General features: G+C 42.7%; 1 protein-coding gene across 2 annotated transcripts; it reads right to left on the reverse strand.

The window, feature by feature from the left end:
* Positions 1-1,290: 1,290 nt before the first annotated feature.
* On the reverse strand, positions 1,291-20,569 carry ZC3H8 (zinc finger CCCH-type containing 8). 2 transcript variants are annotated; one of them, XM_040993530.1, is made up of 9 exons: positions 20,410-20,569; positions 16,952-17,048; positions 11,155-11,389; positions 8,810-8,943; positions 6,955-7,074; positions 6,502-6,613; positions 4,453-4,562; positions 3,584-3,631; positions 1,291-1,818 (listed from the first exon to the last, which is right to left on the reverse strand). In XM_040993530.1, exons 1-8 carry the CDS (start codon positions 20,484-20,486, stop codon positions 3,608-3,610), a joined length of 909 nt encoding a protein of 302 aa, XP_040849464.1. In that variant the 5' UTR covers positions 20,487-20,569; the 3' UTR covers positions 1,291-1,818; positions 3,584-3,607. The 2 variants fall into 2 exon arrangements, with proteins under 2 accessions (XP_040849464.1, XP_040849465.1); XM_040993531.1 differs by having other exon boundaries at positions 1,291-2,458.

Genomic DNA, 20,569 nt, shown 5'->3' on the forward strand with positions numbered 1-20,569 from the left:
TTGTTGGGCTTGGTGTGATGGCCTAGTGGCTAAATCCTAGCCTTGCATTTGCCAGGATCCAATATGGGCACCAGTTCATGTCCCAGCTGGTCCACTTCCCATCCAGCTCCCTGCTTGTGGTCCGGGAAAGTGGTGGAGAACAGCCCAAAGCCTTGGGACCCTGCACCTCCATAGGAGACCTGGAAAAGGTTCCCAGTTCCTGGCTCTGGACTGACTTAGCTTTGGCTATTGCAGCCACTTGGGGAGTAAACCATGAGATAGAAGATCTTTCTCTCTGTATCTCCTTTTCTCTGTACGCCTGCCTTTCAAATTAAAGTGAAATCTTTAAAACATAAATTGTCATAATAATTATAAATAAATATGGAGCTCATGAAGGTAAAATAGAAACTTTTTTCAGTGTCCCTATTTATTTCCCATATACATGCAATGGATGCCATCACCCACCCCTGAAGGCTGGTGTTATGAGGTTTGATTAGAACACTAAACTGTATCAAACAGCACAGTATGTGGCACAGGGGAGCGTATATAGGGTTGCCATGCTGCCTGTGTTGCCTCATGGTTAGCCTACAAAGAGTTGCCACAAAACCTGCCTTCTGCAAGTGTGAGCTATGACAGAATCTTCAATTCCTTAGTTATCCTATGGGCAATGTAACTGCTGCCTTGTATAATTTCATTAAATGATCAGGACTCTTGTTTTACAACACATCTCATTAAGCTACTTGCGGCAGTCTCCTGTCTCCTGTGAACTGCCTGATGCTCCTCGCTAGCTGTAGCTGGGGAGCGGGTCAATCACCCTGGCAGACAGCTGCAGAGCGCTGCCGGAACACTCAGTTCAGTCACCTGCTTTTGGAAGCCAAGCACCCACCCTCATGTCCCCTTTCTTAGTTCTTGCCTGACAAACTTCCTGCTTGGAGTATGTTAATGCTCTTTCTTGCTTTAGCAGGACTGGATTATAATCTACTAACCATGGCATATGTTTTCAAGTTGGTCTTTGCTGAGAAGTGCCACTGGCACTGGCATACTGGACGCACACCAAGTCAGCAGTGCTCTTCTCCACAATAATGTGACGCTTTTTTGGTATTTGATAATCAGCACTTCTACAACAAAGTGCACATTCAGAATCTCATATTTGTAATTAGAAAATTTTGTACTTGAACACTACATTAGACATCATCATGCTTTTAGAATATATTTTTTATCTAAGATTCATCTGAGTACAGTTTGTGAACCAGTGAGAAACATTTTTAAATTTTAACAAAAACATGATACCAAATTTAAGAATGATATAGCTCAAGATATTGTTCATTTTATTTAACAAATCAATTCCCAACAGTCTTAAAAAATGAAAAAACCATAATTTGCTTTAAGCTATGAACCAGACTGTGAATAACCACCCCACCAAGAACGTGTCGTGAGGGTCTTTAATGACATGAAGAGATCTAGTCGTAGTTTTGCACCATCCCCTTGTCTTTCCACAGCTCTCCCCTCAGATCTACAGCATTCCACCTGTCCTCACTCAGCCCAGCCTTGCCTTCCTTCCAGTTTATTGGGAAAACGCAGTCACAAGAGACTTCCATCATCCACGTCCACCTTCTCCACCCACGAGTGTCTGTCGTACGTTCCAACGGCTGCGGCATCTTGGTGACAATCAGCCCCTTCACTTGCACAGTGGATTTCCGGCCCTCTGTATCATCATTGAAGAAACTGCACAGCATCACCATGGCACAAAAGGGCGCCTTCATCGAGCAACCTTGTAAACTGCTTCGAATGGCCAGTGCTGGAAGAGCTCTGAGAGGACAGGCATCGGCACGCCTCACTCTACAAGCCACAGAAGGAAAGAGGGCAGCGGCATTAGCTTGTGGACAGTCACCTGTGGCTGGCCCTGCTCCCCTGGCTCTCTCCAAAAACCCCTGCAGCACAAAAATCCAAAATGAATTAAACATTCTTCTGGGAATGTGAAAAACACTTTCAACCAAAATTCAAAAGTCAAGACTACAAATGAGCAAAAACATGTAGGTAATGAAACAAAGAGCTCAGAAACATCAGAAATGATACAAGAAAAAAAAAATCATGTCAAAATAAGAATACAAGAAAAAACAGATTGGAAAATTTAAAAGTCAAAGAGGAGCAGTGTGCCTACTGAGGAGTCTGGAGCTTAACGTCCAGTGAGAAGGGGAGATTAGTATTTGTCAGGTTAATAAAGGAAAAATTACAGGATCGTCTCAATAGATGAAGAAAATGCATCTGACAAAATCCAATACCCATCCACGAGAAAAATCTTCAACATGCCAAACAGGAGAGACTCCCCCAAATTAACAGCACACTCACAACAAAACAACTGCTGACATCACATAACGGTCAGACCCTGAACTATCCCGCCTTGCACTGACACAGGCAACATTTTCTATTTGTGTTCACTTCTACTCTGCCTTGCATAAGTGGTTCTAGCCAACGAAATCTGGCAGAAAGAAAAAAAAGAAGAAGAAATAAAAGGCATCCAGATGAGAATGGGAGATAATTACTATGTGGAATACACACACAACCAGAATTTACTATAATAAATTAGTTTAGCAAAGTCCTGGCCTCAGCCTGCCTTGCTGTTGGAGCCATCTGGGGGTTACAGATGGAAAATAGCTCTCTCTCTCCATCTAATTCTGTAACAAATGAAAAAGTCTTAACACACACACACCCCAAACCCAAACCAAAACAGTGCTGAAAATAAGTACTTCCACTCACTGAGATGCCTCAAACAGTAAAAAAAAAAAGCCACACATTTCTCACCAAGGATGACATCAAGAACATCAAGAATATATAGTCAGTATATAACAGACAACCACATCAACAGAAACACAAGCAAAAGACATTAACAGGCATTTCATCAAAGTCAAAATTCAAGGGTCTATGGGCTTAAAAGGTATGTTATGCTTAATGGAAATAAAGCTCAAGATGCCATTTTTACATCCACTAAATTGATTAAAAAGAAATAAAATCAAATTTCTTAAGAACTGTTACCACAAACTAGTGACAAGTTTGAAACAACAGTAGGTTTATACAATTTGCAGTAAACAGCAGTATAAATAACTTAGAAATATCATTTAAAATGGATAAAGCAACTCTATTCCCTGCTGTAAAGATTAGATAATTCATGCAGGTTTATGCCATGAGTCATCTATGAATATTTATAATAGAAGTCTCTATTTAAAATAAAAATATAACCTAATATCCATCAATAGAAAAGCAATAAACTACAACATAATCACAGGATGAAATACCATACAGGAATAAAATTCAATGAGTCACAGCTACATGAATGAAACTTAGAAGAATGACTGAAAATAGGATACGAAAAATGAAAACACAAGCTAAACTGATCAGACTGCTTAATAAATTACACACGTCTGATAAATCTACAAAGAGGAAAATAAAATGTCGATGGGTCAGCACCGACAGGAGAAGCAGGTGGTGGCGGGCTGCGTATCAGCGAGGAGAAAAACAAGGACCACAGAAGCAGCCCCAAGGAGGCCGCCACCCCGATTCCGGCGAACGCAGAAAACAAAAGGAACATGGTATAGTCTAATTTTACCTTTTCTTGTCTACGTTATTTACATTATTTCTTTTCAGCATCCAAAACCTAATGTTGAGGAAAAAAAAATTACAATCATTTTGTGAATAGTTTACTCTGCCTTAGATTTCGTTCAGGCACACTCTCAACGATTCCTGTAACATCCTCATCTAGTAATACTTACTAGCAGAAGAACTGAAAAACTAGTTCTGCATGTTATTTTCCATATATATATTCATATTTTATATGAAAATGAACACATTTTAACTTCTAGCTCCACCGTTACCCGTTATTTTTCCTCCAGAAAAATCTAGAAAAAAGCATTTTTGACTTTCCAATATTTACACATGTTTACAGGAACTTCAGCCACAAGATGGTGTGTCTGGTTTTAAAATAAATTGCAAAGCACCTCAATTTTAAGAGATGATTTCCAACTTATATATAGGAAATGAAAGAATATAAATTACTCCAGTTTGTCCATAATCTCCTCTCAGAAATGCACAGAATATTTGAGGAAAGCACTATGAAATTACCACTCCACTATTTTCTAAAATGTTTATTAACTCATGACAATTTTCCTCCTAATAGTCATTGTAATACAAGATTCTTCACATTTGGTTTACTTTTCTTTGTTTAGCTTAGTTACTAAAAAACGTTAATAACTCTACTGAAGGTTTTTAAGAACATTCCAATTTATACCAGCAATGAATATAAATCTTCCCAAACAAAGGTTAACACATATAAAAGTTATTTTCCAAACTGAATAAACTTCTCAGTTGCAAAAGTCCTGACGGTCCCATGTCAGCCCGGGAGGCACTCTCCTCCAGCGCTCCTCTGTAACTCACACACTGTTCAGGAGCGAACCAAAGGCTCGCTCACACTGTACTCACTCTGGCCAGGAGCTCCCGTGTCTCGTCCGTCAGTGGAGCATGTGAAAACTTGCAGTACTCTCCCTGATAGCACTTTGTTCCTGTGTGGTAAAACTTGCAAGGATATTCATGTAATCCGAATGTTAAGAAAGAGAACATTTCAATGCTGCTAAAATAATTTGCTATTAATGACCTTATTTTTCCTACATAAAGATTTTTCCTAATAGTAGAAATACTGAATAATCATTGGGTGAAAAAAAAAAACCTAATAAAAACAGGAAGAACATAATTTTAGAAAGATTCCATACTTCAAGTTTACTGACACTCATCTCCTTCACATCCATTCTCATATTAAACTAGGGGTGTGCGATACAAAAGGGATACACACACACACACACACACACACACACACACACACACACAAGATTCATTTATTTTTATTGGAAAGTCAGATTTACAGAGAGAAGGGGAGATGGAGAGAAAGATCTTCCATCCACTAGTTTACTGCCCAAGTGGCTGCAATGGCCGGAGCAGAGCTAATCCGAAGCCAGGAGCCAGGAGCTTCTTTTGGGTCTTCCATGAAGGTGCAGGTCCCAAAGCCCTGAGCCGTCTTCCACTGCTTTTCCAAGCCACAAGCAGGGAGTCAGAAGGTAAATGCAGGAGCTGGAATATGAACTGGTGCCCATATTGGATCCTGGGATATATATTTTTTAGATACCTCAAGAAATGTGATTATTTTGTGTGGGGAATTCAAAGTTGATAAAAATGGTATGTCTTGCAATCTGAACCCTCCAAAAATTATTATTGTGTAAAATAACTTAAATGTATACAACTTTAATATCTAGGGAAAAAAACCATCTTCAAGCTAACATTTGAGGCTTCTAGGTTGAATGATTTAAGAAAAACAATTTTGGGCCTGGCACAACACCTCAGCAGCTAAATCCTTGTCTTGCATGCACCAGGATCCCATGAAGGTGCCAATTCGTGTCCTAGCTGCTCCACTTCCCATCCAGCTCCCTGTTTGAGGCCTGGGAAAGCAGCAGAAAATAGCCAAAACCCTTGGGACCCTGCACTTGCATGGGAGACCTGAAAAAGGCTCCTAGTTTTGCATCAGCTCAGCTTTAGCCATTGTGAACACCTAGAAGTGAACCAGCAGGTGGAAGATCTTTATCTCTGTATCTCCTTCTCTCTGTACATCTGTCTTTCCAATGAAAATAAATAAATCTAAAAGAGAAGAAAAAACTTCTTGCAAAGATCAAAGGTGCTATTTCACTCTTAAATGTTAATGCTCCGGGCCCGGCAGCGTGGCCTAGCAGCTAAAGTCCTCGCCTTGAATGCGCTGGGATCCCATATGAGCGCAGGTTCTAATCCTGGCAGCTCCACTTCCCATCCAGCTCCCTGCTTGTGGTCTGGGAATGCAGTCGAGGATGGCCCAAAGCTTTGAGACCCTGTACCTGTGAGGGATACCGGAAGAGGTTCCTGGATCCTAGCTTTGGATTGGCATAGCATCGGCCGTTGCGCTCACTTGGGGAGTGACTCATCGGACGGAAGATCTTCCTCTCTGTCTCTCCTCCCCTCTGTATATCTGACTTTCCAATAAATAAATAAATCTTTAAACAAAACAAAACAAAAATGTTAATGCTCCATGTTAAGGTTAGTTTTCAAACTAAGAGACAATTATCCTTCATACAGTACAGAAAACAAGTACTCTGAAGTTAAGCAAGCTCTGCCTTGTCCCTTTTATTTTTATCAAGTAGCTCATATGAAGATGGATTTGATTAGCAGATATAACAGAAGGGATTTTGATACAATCTTTCTGGGACTTGAATAGATCTCATGAATCCACTTACGCCACCCAAACTGAGCAGAAATTATGGTGAGAGGTTTTACTTTTTTTCTTTTTTTAATGGCAAAAAAAAATTAAGTATAATCTAACCACTGTGGGGGTAAGTTGGTTTTGGAGAACACAATTCTGCTAAAACTATAATACTGTTTCACCAAGAATTCTGCATACTTAAAATGTCCATGTAAACAAAGAGCAAAATTATTGTATCATGTGATAAAGGATATTATGCAAAAACAGACAGTTTTCACCTCTGGTACAATAGCCTTGCACATAAAATTTACACATCATCTTTTTCTTCTCTATTTCAGCATCGTGGTCAAATTTACATTGGTCTCCCTGGGTTACAAGAAAGTTAGATAAGTCATTCAGATGCAATTCATATTAAACTTGAAATAAAATGATCTCAGAAAGAGACAGAGTCTTAAACTTTAGTTCTTAATAAGTTACCTAATAACCAAATCATACATTTGTTTAAAATATAAAGTCCTAAATATTTATAACACAAAACATTTTTTAAATCATCTACTTCTTTCAACATAAAATATTTTACTAAAATATACTGATAGAACTTCTACCTACAGGTATAACTTAAAGAGTGGCAAATGGAAATAATGGTTTGAGTATATTTCTGCTATATGGTTACCTTTTAGCATATTTTTGCTTACAAAGTTGTATACCTTAATACACTTCCTTTCAAGAAAATATTTGCAGATCTGTCTTCCCTCGCGCATCACAGTATGCTGGTTGATGAATCCCTGACTCATGACGGGCTGCCGCTTCTCCTTAGGCTTATCATCCTTCAAAGGCAAAAACACCCAATGTGAGAAACAGAAAATTACGTATTTCACTCTGCTGCACAAAATTATTTTAAACTGCCATTACCAACATTCAAAAGTGACCTTTTTAAAAAAGATTATTTGAAAGGCGGATTTATAGAGAGGAGAGACAGAAAGATCTTTCAACTGCTGGCTCACTCCTCAAATAACGGCAGGAACCAAAGCTGAGCTGGTCCTAAGCTGGGAACCAAGAGCTTCCTCCCATGTGGGTGCAAGCTCCCAAGGCTTTGTGCCATCCTCCTCTGCTTTCCCAGGAAGCTGGATGGGAAGTAGAGCAGCTGGGACACCAATTGGTGTCCACAGGGGATGCCAGCACTGGCAGGGGGAAAAAAATCAGCCTATTCAACCACTGCACCAGCCTCTGAAAGTGACTTCTAAACTGGTTTTCATGTGCACACTTTAGACTTCTGTACCTCAACTTTAAAATGAATGCTTTGCTGATTTCAACAGCATTGCATCACTGATTATTAATGTTATTAAAAGAAAAAACATAAAAGAACAAAAACAACAATTTAGATGAAAGTGACAATATTTTGTGATAAAAAGCAAAATCTAGCAACAAGTTATAAATACACATATATAGGTGGCTGGCACTGCAGTAAAATAGATAAAGCCATCACCCGTGATGCCAGCATCCCATCTGGGCACCAGTTCAAGTCCCAGCTGCTCCATTTCCCATCCAGCTCCCTCTAATGTGCTTGGAAAAGCAGTGGAGAAAGGCTCAAGTGCTTGGGCCCCTGCACCCACATGGGAGACCCAGGTGAGGCTCCGGGCCTTGGCCTGACTCTACCCTGATATTCAGTCATTTGGGGATTAAAATGGGATCAATTTTTCTCTCTCTGACTCACCCTCTCTGTAACTCTTTCAAATAAGTAAATAAATCTTTAAAATAATGGAGACAAGGCTAGAAATCATAGGATTATCCAAAAGCAGTCAAATTTATAGTTTTAATAAGATGCTCAGCTACATGTGAGCTGAGTATATTGACCATCTCAAAATAAAACCAACTGGACATACGCCCTGAAAGGTTATGACTAAGGGTTGGAAATAACATTCCTCATGTTTTAAGCTGTCATCCTCAGAACTTCTAATATCTTACCCTGTTTTCTGTGACCACTGCTATAGTGAAACGGTACTCTCCAGAGAAGCAGGTTCCTGAGCAGTCACTTGTCACCCTACTATGATCACAGACTAACAAACATTTTTTAAAAAAGATGAATTGGGTCTGGCACAGTAGCCTAGCTAGTCTTGCATATCCCGGGATCCCATATGGGCACCAGGTTCTGGTCCCAGCAGACCCACTTCCCATCCAGCTCCCTGCATGTGGTCTGGGAAAGCAGCAGGAGATGCTCCAAGTCCTTGGACTCCTGTACCATGTAGGAGACTAGCAGAGCCAGAAGAAGCTCCAGCTTTCTGCTTTCAGTCTGGCCCAGGTCTGGCCACTGTAACCATTTAGGGAGTGAACCAGCACATTGAAGACAACTCTTGCTCTCTAACTCTTCCAAGTTAGTAAGTAATTGGACGGAAGCTGCAGCAGCAGCAATAAAACAGAAAGAGTTCACCACTGGCAGCGAGGGCAGACCTGCACCATTCAGCGACTCTGGATGGCTGGGATGTTCCCACTGCACAGCATCACACTGCATTTGTCACCGAGGCCTAAGATTAAAATCCAGAAGCAAAGCCTATGTTCTTGTACCTCTTCCTGGGAGCCCTTTTTCCTTGGCAAGCCGTTGGACCCTTTGTTTCCAGTGTCAGACCATTTTCGCTTCATTTTCTTCTGTTTACCATTCTTTTGACCAGCTTTAGATTTCTTATTTTTCTGCTTAGTAGCTGAAAACAAGAAAGTTAATTTAAAAAATGACATAGCATTTATAGTATCAGTTTAAGAAGTACATATTATAATAATTCAGGAAAAATTCTACACCTCTATGGATGAAAACTGACATGATACTGAACTTTCTGGATTAAGGTACTGAGAAATATGGAGTAGGCATCAAGACGCAGCCAGGTAAGCTATCATTTGGAACGCTCCAATATCCCATATATGAGAGTGCTGGTCCAAGTCCTGGTTGTCCTACTCATGATCTGTTTCTCAGCTAATGCACACGAGCAGGCAGCAGATGAGGCCTCCAGTGCCCGAGTCCCTGCCTCCCATATGGGAACCCCCATAGAGGCTTTGGGCTTCAGCCTGATTTGACCCACCCCTGGCCACTTTAGCCATCTGATGAGTGAACCAGTTGATGGAACATCCACCTCTCTTGCAAACAAATAATCTTTAAAATTTTTAGTTTCATCGGAAAGGCAGATTTACAGAGAAAAAGAGACAAAGTTCTTCCAGCTGCTAAGCCAGGAGCCTCCTCTGGATCTACTATGTGGGTGCAGGGTCCCAAGGCTTTGGGCCATCCTCTACTGCTTTCCCAGGCCACAACCAGGGAGCTGGATGGAAAATGCAGCAGCTGGAACACAAACTGGTGGCCATTTGGGATCCCAGTACTTTCAAGGCACTTGTAAAGCAAAACTGAGCCATAGAACCATCATGCCGGGCCCAGTAAGTTTTGTTTTTCTCTTTCAAAGAAACAGGGAAGAATATTAAACGAGAGCAGTGGGGTGGGCATTTAAGCCAGCTGGGCAGGCTGCATCCTACATTAAGAGTGCCTGGACTGGTTCCTGGCTCTGACTCCTGACTCCAGGAGCTTTTGCAGGCCACGGAAGGCAGTGATGGCTGTGGTGATCAGATTCCTGTCACTACGTGGGAGACCTGGACCAAGTTCCCAGCTTTTGGATGCTGCAGACACCTGAGGAACAAACTTGAGGATGGGAGCTTTCTCCATCTTGCATTCTCTCTTTCTGAATCTCTGTCTCTCATCCAAAGATTAAAAAATAAATAAAAAAACCCCTTCAAATATGAGAATAGACCTTTTTTTTAAAGCTTTACTTATTTTTATTAGAAAATCTGATCTTACAGAGAAGGAGAGACAGAGAAAGATCTTCTTTCCACTGGTTCATTCCTGAAGTAGCTGCAACGGTAAAAGATTAGCCCATATAGGACAGGAATGTCTTTCAGTACTCCCATGCAGGTGCAGGGTCCCAAGGCTTTGAGCTGTCCTTGACTGCTTTCCCAGGCCACAAGCAGGGAGCTGGATGGGAAGTGGAGCAGCTGGGATGTGAACTGGCACTCATATGGGATCCTGGTAACTAAAAGTAGAGAACTTTAGCCACTAGGCTACTGCGCTGGGCCCAAGATTTCTATTTTTTAATGGTCAATTGCCCTCATATTTATGACTACAACACAATCTTGTAATGTGAAAGGATATATTCCTGGGCCCAGAGCGGGAGCCTACTGCTAAATCCTCACCTTGCATTCACCAGGATCCCATAGGAACACTGGTTCGGTTCTAGTCCCAGCTGATTCACTTTCATCCAGCTTCCTGCTTGCTGGCCTGGGAAAGCAGCAGAGGGTGCCCCAAAGCCTTGGGACCCTGCACCCATACAGGATCCCCTGAGAAGCTCCTGGTTCCAGGCTTTGGGTTGATTCAGCTTTGGCTGTTGTAGCCACTTTGGGAGCGAACCAGAGGATAGACAATCTTTCTCCCTGTATCTCCCTTTCTCTGTATATATGTCTTTTCAATGGAAAGAAAATTTTCCAAAAATATATATATATACTTCTGAGTTATAGCTGATAAAACAATCTCTTTCCGTCAATTCCTCATCAAATGACAGCACACAAGTAGGACATTGTCCATGCCACATGAAAGGAGCTAGCATTCTCTCTATATATAAGTGGCCACGGCCTTTGATAAGCTTTTGTCTCCTGCAACTGGTGGGTGAGCATTTACACAGCAAATGGCTAGGTCTCCGGCCGTGTCATCTGGTGGGTGAACATTTACACAGCAAACGGCTAGGTCTCCGGCCGTGTCATCTGGTGGGTGAGCATTTACACAGCAAACGGCTAGGTCTCCGGCCGGGTCATCTGGTGCAAGGATCCAGAGAAACCACTACGTCATCCCGAGGCACAGTGCAGCACGACAGTCTGGCTCTTACCTTGCTGGGCACCGTTCGCTCCCTCCTCTGCCACGGAGTGCTCGGGAAGGGCTAAGGACTGGGTGGCACTTGCCATCTCTTTAGCCTTTATGTACTGCTGAAGCTCCTGGGCAAAAGTATCTTCCGAGTCCTGAGCGCAGATATCGTCATCACTGTACGTATCATAGTCCTTACTTCTGGATTTTATACGTAACGGTTTCTTTGGTGGTGATGTAGAGTTTCCAAAACGCTTAACCTAAGGAAAAAAATAATTTCTCAATTTAAAAAAACATAGCGTGACTAAAAATAATCTGGCTATAATGAAAAACAACACTGGCCATAAAATAATCACTGTTGAATTTGGGGTGCCTACATAGGATTTGTGTACTAATCCTCCTCCTCTTGTATTTGAAAATTTTGAGTTAAAAACAAAGAACAAAAAAACAGCATGATATACCTGCTTGAGATATGTACTTTGTTTGCATTTTACATTAAAGTCCAAACTTTTTAACTACCTGATAAAACACCAAGTAAATATAAGTGGTGCAACTGAAAACCCCTTACATTTATGCTGTCTCACAGCTGCCAAGCCAACACTTTGTGAGCTCACGGCTGTGCTCCGAGAAGGAAGAAAGACCTGCCCAGTTCCCTAAGTTAGGCTGACTTCGCTTTCACATCTAGTTTTCCAACTCTGCTGCTGACAGTGTCCCCAGGCCACTGTGGGGAACCAGAGAACCCAAGCACCCAGTGGAAGAGAAACTCAATACAGCTAAGGACAGCTACTTCCGCATAATATAATTGATTATACTTGTCCACACATGGTGACACAGGCTTATCAAGATACATAATCATGATCAGTAGGCATGTTACATTTTAAACAAAAAGCTTTAAAAAAAAATTTATTTATTCTTATTGTAAAGTCAGATTTACAGAGAAGATGATCTTCCGTCCGTTGATTCACTCCCCAAGTGGCCACAACAGCCAGAGCTTCCTCCAGGTCTCCCATGCGGGTGCAAGGTCCCAAGGCTTTGAGAAACTGTCCTTGACTGCTTTCCCAGGCTACAAGCAGGGAGCTGGATGGGAAGCAGGGCCACTGGGATTAGAACTGGCGCCGATATGGGATCCTGGTGTGCACAAAGCAAGGACTTTAGCCGCTTGGTTACTAAGCCGGACCCTCAAAAATCTTTTTTTAAAACAATGAAAAAACCCCACGAAGCTTCTATTTTGGTGTGGAAAAAATGGCATCCTCATTACAGTGCAGCAGCTCTCACCCAGTTTAGGGTAATCGAGCATACAAAGATGAGATTCTATTCAGCATAACTAAATAAAAATATTATGACTCAACCAAGAGGTTAACTGTCCTCCACTTACACAAAACCTACAGGCCTACAGCATTGGAGCAGATTTCTTCACCACAAGTAATAGTATGCATGGTCTATAGTGAGGGAAGACATGAGATGAAGTGGCAACATAATATAACCACTATAATCATCATCATCAATTATGCTGCTTTCTACAAAGAAGGTGAATACTACTAGACTTTTTTTTGAGCCAGGGAAATACACAAAATACAAATCAGGGAGTAGACAGGCAGATGGAAGCCCTCTGGCTATCCTATCTTTTCTTTCTACTTCTCAAGCACATTTGTAAAAACTATTTTTTAAATTACAGAAATTTATTTTTTCCTTTCATTATTTAAGTGTCTATACAATATCCTCAATTCTCCTTCTTGGCTTGGAAAGTCCGAATACAAGTCCTGGGAGCGGGTGGCAAGTCTGGAGGTGATGATGCCTGCATTACACCCCGGAGAGCACGGACTGCACTCCTGGCCCTCTGGCTAAGCTACCTTGGGAAGTAGGGGAACAAAGCTGCAGCAACGGAGCTCCTGCCTCGCCCCAGGGAAACCTCAAGGCCCAGGTCCAGCTCTTGTGAGCATTCTGGCAGTGAACCAGCAAATGGGAGCTCCCCTCAAATAAAACAGGAGCTAGCACGGTGGCTCAGGAGGCAGTCCCCCACCCTGCAGAACAGGTGATCCATACAGGTGCTGGTTCATGTCCTAGCTGTTCCACTTCCCTTACAACTCCCTGCTTGTGGCCTGGGAAAGCAGTAGAAGAAGGGTCAAAGCCTTGGGACCCTGCACCCACGTAGGAGACCCAGAGGAAGTTCCTGGCTCCTGGCTTCAGATTAGCACAGCACTGGCCATTGCAGCCATTAGGGAAGTGAATCAGTCGACAGAAGATCTTCCTCTCTGTCTCTCCCTCTCTCTGTATACCTGACTTTGCAATAAAAATAAACCAATCTTTAAAAAAAAAAAAATCTGGATGGAAAAAAAAATAGAACAAAACTCAAATAATTGCTGCTTTGTCCTTATCACAAACACTTACTGATCCCTAATTTACAAAGTAAAACGCAAAAAGCAAAAAACAATCTAAAACAGGTATGATTCAGAGAAAAAAAAAACTCAAAACGTTAAAAAATACACAGATATGCAAGCTATATGTTTTTAAAATGCTAGAAGTTGTAACATAAGGAAATAAAAAGTTCTTAGTTTAATTACAAAGTCCCTAATATATAAAGAAAAAGATTAAATAGAGATGTCATGAAAAAGATTCAACAATTTCACATAATTTAAGAACAAGAAAAACTAGAAGAACCTAAACTCTTCTGAAGAATAGCACACTCAGAAAGGAACTAGAATATTTCCATCAGATTTCATTTTTGCAACACTGAACAGAAGAAAATGGAGCAATAACCTCAAAACTAATTCTATCTCATATAAACTATCTGCTATGAAGACAAACTGAAGATGTTTTCAGAAAATGCTATAGAAGAACTGAAGAATTTATCTTCCACACAGTCTGATAAAAAAAAGTTGTGGGCCCGGCGCGGTGGCGCAAGTGGTTAAAGGTCCTCGCCTTGCACCCCCGGGATCCCATATGGGCGCCGGTTCTAATCCCGGCAGCCCCGCTTCCCTTCCAGCTCCCTGCCTGTGGCCTGGGAAAGCAGTCGAGGACGGCCCAAAGCTTTGGGACCCTGCACCCGCGTGGGAGACCCGGAAGAGGCTCCTGGCTTCGGATCGGCATAACATCGGCCCGTTGCGCTCACTTGGGGAGTGAATCATCGGACGGAAGATCTTCCTCTCTGTCTCTCCTCTCTGTATATCCGCCTTTCCAATGAAAAAATAATAAAAATAAATCTTTAAAAAAAAAAAAAAAAAAAAAAGTTGTATGCTGGGCCCGCTAAAGTGGCCTAGCAGCTAAAGTCCTCGCCTTGCACGTGCTGGGATCCGATATGGTCGCTGGTTCTAAACCCGGCAGCACTGCTTCCCATCCAACTCCTTGCTTGTGGCCTGGGAAAACAGTTGAGGACGGCCCAAAACCTTAGGACCCTGCACCAGTGTGTGGGAGACCAGCAAGAAGCTCCTGGCTCCTGACTTCGGATCGGCGTAGCTCCGGCTGTTGCAGTCACTTGGGCAGTGAATCATGGATGGAAAATCTTCCTCTCCGTCTCTCCTCCTCTCTGTATATCTGCCTTTCCGATAAAAATAAATAAATCTTACAAGAAAAATAGTTGTATCCCAAACCAATCAGATATCAAGCCAGAAAGTGATAAAACGATATAATTTACAGTCTCACAGTTATACCAGCAATTGGTTAACGAATGACATGGAAGATTCAAGATACCTACAAAAAAATTATAAAACACTGTTCAGGAAATTTTAGTAAAACACAGAAATTGGACAGTATTCTAAAGACGTCAGTTCTCCCTCACTTGATTTATAGATTCAACGTATTTCAACAGAAACCTCCACCAGAATTTTTCATTTAACTTGACAAACTGATTGTCAAATGTATAAGGCAATGTAGTGTTAAGGACAGCCAGGAGACCAGAAACAGAAACTAGATTACAAAGCTCGCTCAGCAATTCTGAAAACTCATGATGAAGCCGTGCTAACTGGCACGGTGAGATCTCAGAGGGACAGGTCAACAAGAGATGACAGAGTCCAGAAATAAAGGTAGCACTTGTAAGAGTCCCCTCTCTCTAATGCATGATGCTGAATAATCAGACATTTTAACAAGCAAAACAGAATCAGTGCCAACGTCTCACAGGGTGTCCCTATGCATAAACATCAACTGTGCCTGATTCTGCCTGCCTTTAAGTTTACAGGCAAACAATAAGGCGTTTAGAAGACAATGTAGGACAACATTTCATAGTCTTAGGATAGCCAAATACACATAAAAAGCAAAGAAAATTAACAAGTCCAACTACATTATGAAGTTTTTAAAGGAAAAACGTCACTGAGAAGAAGCTAGGCCAAAAAATGTTTCTAAAACCACTCTTATACTGGATAAAGAACTCAAAGAGCGAGCGCAGGTGGGACGAGGGGGTGGCTGCGCTCTGGCCCAGCAGCCTCAGCTGTCTCCTGTGTTGCTGGTCCAACTCCTGTCTGCTCCACTTCCGATCCACCGTCCTCCTAACAGCCTGGGAAAGCAGCAGATAATGGCCCAAGTGCTTGCCTGCCCCTTCCACCCACGCGAGAGATCCAGAAGCAGCTCCTGACTTCAGCCTGGCCCGGGGCCAGCTGCTGTAGCCATTTGGGCAGTGAGCAAATGGATGGAAAATCTTTTTGTCTCTCCCTTTAACTTTGCCTTTCAAATAAATTTTTTTTAAAGATTCATTTGCCAGGAGACAGGAGCTTCTTCTGGGTCTCCCACACAGGTGATGATCAAATAAATAAATATTTAAAGAAAAATCCAATAGGGGAATAAAGAGATATCAACAAACACAAAAAAGGAAACTCAATGCGGAAACATCAAAAAATACTGCCCAAACAGTAGTCAATAAAAATCACAAGAACAAAATTAAAATGAGACATCACAGTACCCCGCAGGAGGTGGTTTTAAAAAAAAAAAACAAAAAACAAGAAGAGTATCATGCCAAGTTTGGACCAATCTGTCATTCACTGCACCTGGGAATACAAGCTGGCAGGACCACTTTGGCATACAGTTTGTTACTTATTAAAGACTCTGTGACCCCAGCAGTTCCACTCCTAGGCCTGTGCAGAGGACGTGAGAGAGAGGACACCAGAAGGAATGCGCCAGCACTGAGCCAAACCATCAGACCAGGAGGCAGCTGCTGGCCAAGGACAACAGAATGGGGTCTAGTCAAACAGTGGGATATTGCACTGCTCTGAAAAGGAGCAAGTATGTCTCTCCACAATACTTACAAATCCTAAAAAAAAAAATAACAATAAATGAAGCCAAATAAAGAGAGGGCACAAGTAGTCCTATTCCATATGAGTGGAGTGCAAAAACAGGCAAGGGAAACTGTATTTCAGAGACTGCTAAGTAAACGGTAAGAGCAGTTCTTAGAGGAAAGGGTGTGTGACTGGTGAAGGCTGTGGCCGGCACTCCTCCCCTCTGGGTGTGCCCAGTGTTTACCTGGATTTCTCTTGGAACTGAACTGGTCCAAGATAATCACAGGCCCAGGCTATATACACTAAGGCTGCTGAAGTCAGCAAATCAAAAATGTTTCACAATTTTAAACAAGGAAAGAAGTTTTTAAAGTAAGTTTATAATCTAATTCAGAAATAGAGAAAATCAAAAACCTTTTAGGAGGTTGGCACATTATCTGACTACCACTGAGGGGAAAATCAGGACAAGACCAATACTAAAAACGGTTCATGTAAAATGATATTTTTAAAAAGTGCAACCAACTTTTCTCGATACAAGTCACTGGTTTCCAAATGCAACCAGGATTCCTTAATTTTTCACAATTTATTCCTATCTGTTTTTTTCAGTATGCCAACTAATCTTACTTTTTGGGGGATTTGCTCACTCTCCAGTTTTACTCCCCATTTTATTTTCTCTTCTTGTGTTTCTTCAGTGTCTGAATCATCTACTTCATCATCGGTTCTGTAGCAAAAACATCAAATAACATTAAACAGTTTGTTCAATGTGAAAAACACAGCACAGCATCACAATCGGCTGCTTTGGCTTAGCTTCAATTTGTGCTCAAAGAAATTCTGAATTCACACTCTACTGCAAACACCTCAGATAAGTAACGTATAAAAACACAATGAATATAAATGTCAATGCCTATGCATTGCTCATAAAACAGAAATTTTATTTTAAGAAATTACTTTTAAAAAAACAGATTTACTTGAAAGGCAGAGCTACAGAGAGTGGGAGATACAGATCTTCCATCTGCTGGTTCACTCCCTAAAGGCAGGTAAGGTCTGGGCAGGACCAGGCAGAGGCCAGGAGCTAGGGCCTCTATCCAGGTCTCCTATGTGACTGCAGGAGCCCAAACACCCAAACACTTGGGCCATTCATGCCCCTCAAGCCCTCCCACATTGCTTTCTCAGGTACATCAGCAGGGGGCTCTATCACAACTGGAGCGGCTGAGATCCAACTGGCACCCAAATGAGGTGCTGACACCACAGGCAGTGGCTTTACTCTCCATACCACAGCAGCAATCCAAAACTGAAATTTTAAATTATAATATTCAGGAATTAACAGGCACATAACTCATTTATCCATCATTCTATTCAGTACTATATACCAAATATCAGGCTCTGGCCTTACATCCTGGATATAAAAAGACACAAAAAGACACTCTTAGCCCAACCTACTACTGAGAGCTTTCTAGCTACTTTTGGAGGGGAAAAAAAAACAATTTCCATCTTAACAGGCGTTTACATGAGAAACCTAGATGTGTGGGCCACAGCCTTTCCGAATGTAATAGATCCTGTAAAATAGAGGATATTTCAGGTAGAGTAAGCTCCCTCCCGAGGTGACTGGACAAACACACTCAACTGTGAAGACAAATAGTTTCCACACTCACAGGAATGAGAAGTGGACTATGCAAACATCATTGAGAGTAAAGGTAAGGGTAAACCCAAGAAGGATGAAGATGGGAAATATAAGGGCTAAAGACACAGAGGGCCAGGCCCAGCGTAGTGGCCTAGCAGCTAAAGGCCTCACCTTGCACACACCGGGATCCCATATGGACACCAGTTCTAATCCCGGAAGCCCCGCTTCCCAGCCAGCTCCCTGCTTGTGGCCTGGGAAAGCAGTCACGGACAGCCCAAAGCCTGTTTCTACATGGGAGACCTGGAAGAAGCTCCTGGCTCCTGACTTTGGATCAGCTCAGCTAGGGCTGTTGAGGCCACTTGGGGAATGAATCAACGAATGGAAGATCTTCCTCTCTTGTCTCTTCTCTCTGTATATCTGACTGTCCAATAAAAATAAAATCTTAAAAAAAAAAAAAAAGACACAGAGGGGCCACCAAAACCAGCATCTCAGTAAGCTACAAGCTTTGGCCTATACAATAATACAAGTCACACGCCAGACAAAAGCAAGGACGAGGCAGTAGGGTCATTCTCCAGAGACTGGAGAGACCGCCAGCCCTGACGGAAGCTGAGCAGTGGCTCAGGCTGCTCTCAGCATGACAGGCACTCAGCCTTCACAGCTCCTGCGAATCGAGCCATTTATACTGATTCCAGATCTCCGCAGCTACATCCACCCGTGGAGGATGAGGTGGCACGTGGACAGAAACCCCGAGGATAAGAAGCTAAAACCCAAACACTTGTGAGCCTTGCCTGCTCTGGTTCCCAGTTATGAACAAGCTCTCCTGCAGCCCAGCAGCACCTGTGGCACCGGTGGTGCTTGCTCAGTGCTCCTGGGCTGGCTGCTGCTCCAGGCACTTCCCGCCCAACCACGCCAACCCTCTCTCTACATACTACAGGGGCTAAAGAGCCACTTTATAGACGGAAAACTAAGTTACAGAAAAGTCATCGAATTTACCACAGCTAGTAAGTGCAGTAACCTGGAAATCAGGTGGGGCTCCCAAGCCTGTGCCCTGCCAAACCATGTCCCATTGTTTTCCACTGCCAACTCCACAATTCCCAGTCTTCACATCCCTCAACCTCTGAGCAGGAGGCTTCACACTGTCGGGCCTCTGCTCCCGCCACACATGGAGGGGGCTCTCAGCTCTCCCCTCCCTGGCTGTTACTTCTCAAGTCTACAGTATTGGTTCTTCATCCTCACAACCCCCCAAAAACACAATCCTCAAACCCACCCCTCGTTTGTGTAGTTGCTTACTCTGGTGATCTAGTTCATAATGCCATAGGCAAACAACAAACTGGAAGTTCCTACTCAATAAGAACCCTGGACCTTTGCTACACATAACTTTAATATTTAGTTATTATTTACCTATTTGAAAAGCCGTATGAAAAAACAGAAAGAAACCTTTCACCCGCTGGTTCACTCTCAAATGGCTGCAACTGCCAGAGTCAGCTCAGCTCCGGTCGTTGCGGCCACTTGGGAAGTGAACCAGCAGATGGAAGATCTCTCTCTGTATCTCCTTCTCTCTGTATATCTGCCTTTCCAATAAAAACATATAAAAATCTTTAAAAATTTTTTTTACTCTCATTCTACCAGAATCAGAGACATATCCCTGGAAGGGGAAATAAAGGAATAAATGATGTGAGTCAAGGGTTCAGCTTAGGGCAACTGAGTTAGGGCTGGAGTGCGGTTTTTAGCATCTCATATTAATAGAGTCAATGTACAGCAGAATTATAAATAAGTTTTATGGGAATCCAAAAAGATCAGTGCCGCCGGCACAGCAGTTCTACGTCTTTTCCAAACCAATTATATTAATACGCATACCATAATAAAATATATCATATATGCAATACATTACACATAATTTATTGATTTAATGAATATATTAATTGGTTGTTGAGATGTTCTGTATTACATATATTTATATGGTATAAAGTATATTATACATCAGGTTATACATATTATTATAATACATAATTATTATATTCTAAGCAGGACAGAATATAACCGGTGTTGCTCAATCCCGGTTCTTGGAGACGCGCAGACAAGCGCTCCTCTACCGTTTAACGAACTCCCGGCTCGGTCCTTTCCAGGAACAGAGAGCCTGGCGTCCAGCTGCCAGCGCAGGGGGCTCCCCTGGAGGCGGACACAGAAGGGCAACGAGAACCCCAAGAAGGGTTCCGCTACCCTGGGGTGCGGAGTAGACGAAAAGGGGGTGTGGTATAACGCGCACCCTGCAGCTGCAGGAGGTCCCGGGGGGGCCCCGCAGAAGGACGGAGAGGTTCTGGGGGGGCCTGCACAAGGACGGAAAGGACCCGGGGTGCCCTGCACAAGGACAGAGAGGACCCGGGGTGCCCTGCACAAGGACGAAGAGGGGGCGCCCCACTGGGGGAACCCTCCATTCCAGAAGGGAAAGCCGTGGGCTCACCTTTCTTCAGGGTCCGAGGACTGTTTCTTGCCGAGGGCCGGGTTGGGAGGCTTTGAGAAGAGATTCTCGAAATCCATGCCCGCGCTGAGGGCTTTCCTGCCGCCAGACCTACACTGCACTACACAGCGTGGATGCCGCAGCTCCGCCCCGCGCACGCGCT

The sequence above is a fragment of the Ochotona curzoniae genome, unplaced genomic scaffold, assembly GCF_017591425.1.
Source record: "Ochotona curzoniae isolate NIBS_2020 unplaced genomic scaffold, NIBS_Ocur_1.0 contig_883, whole genome shotgun sequence".
NCBI lineage: Eukaryota > Metazoa > Chordata > Mammalia > Lagomorpha > Ochotonidae > Ochotona > Ochotona curzoniae.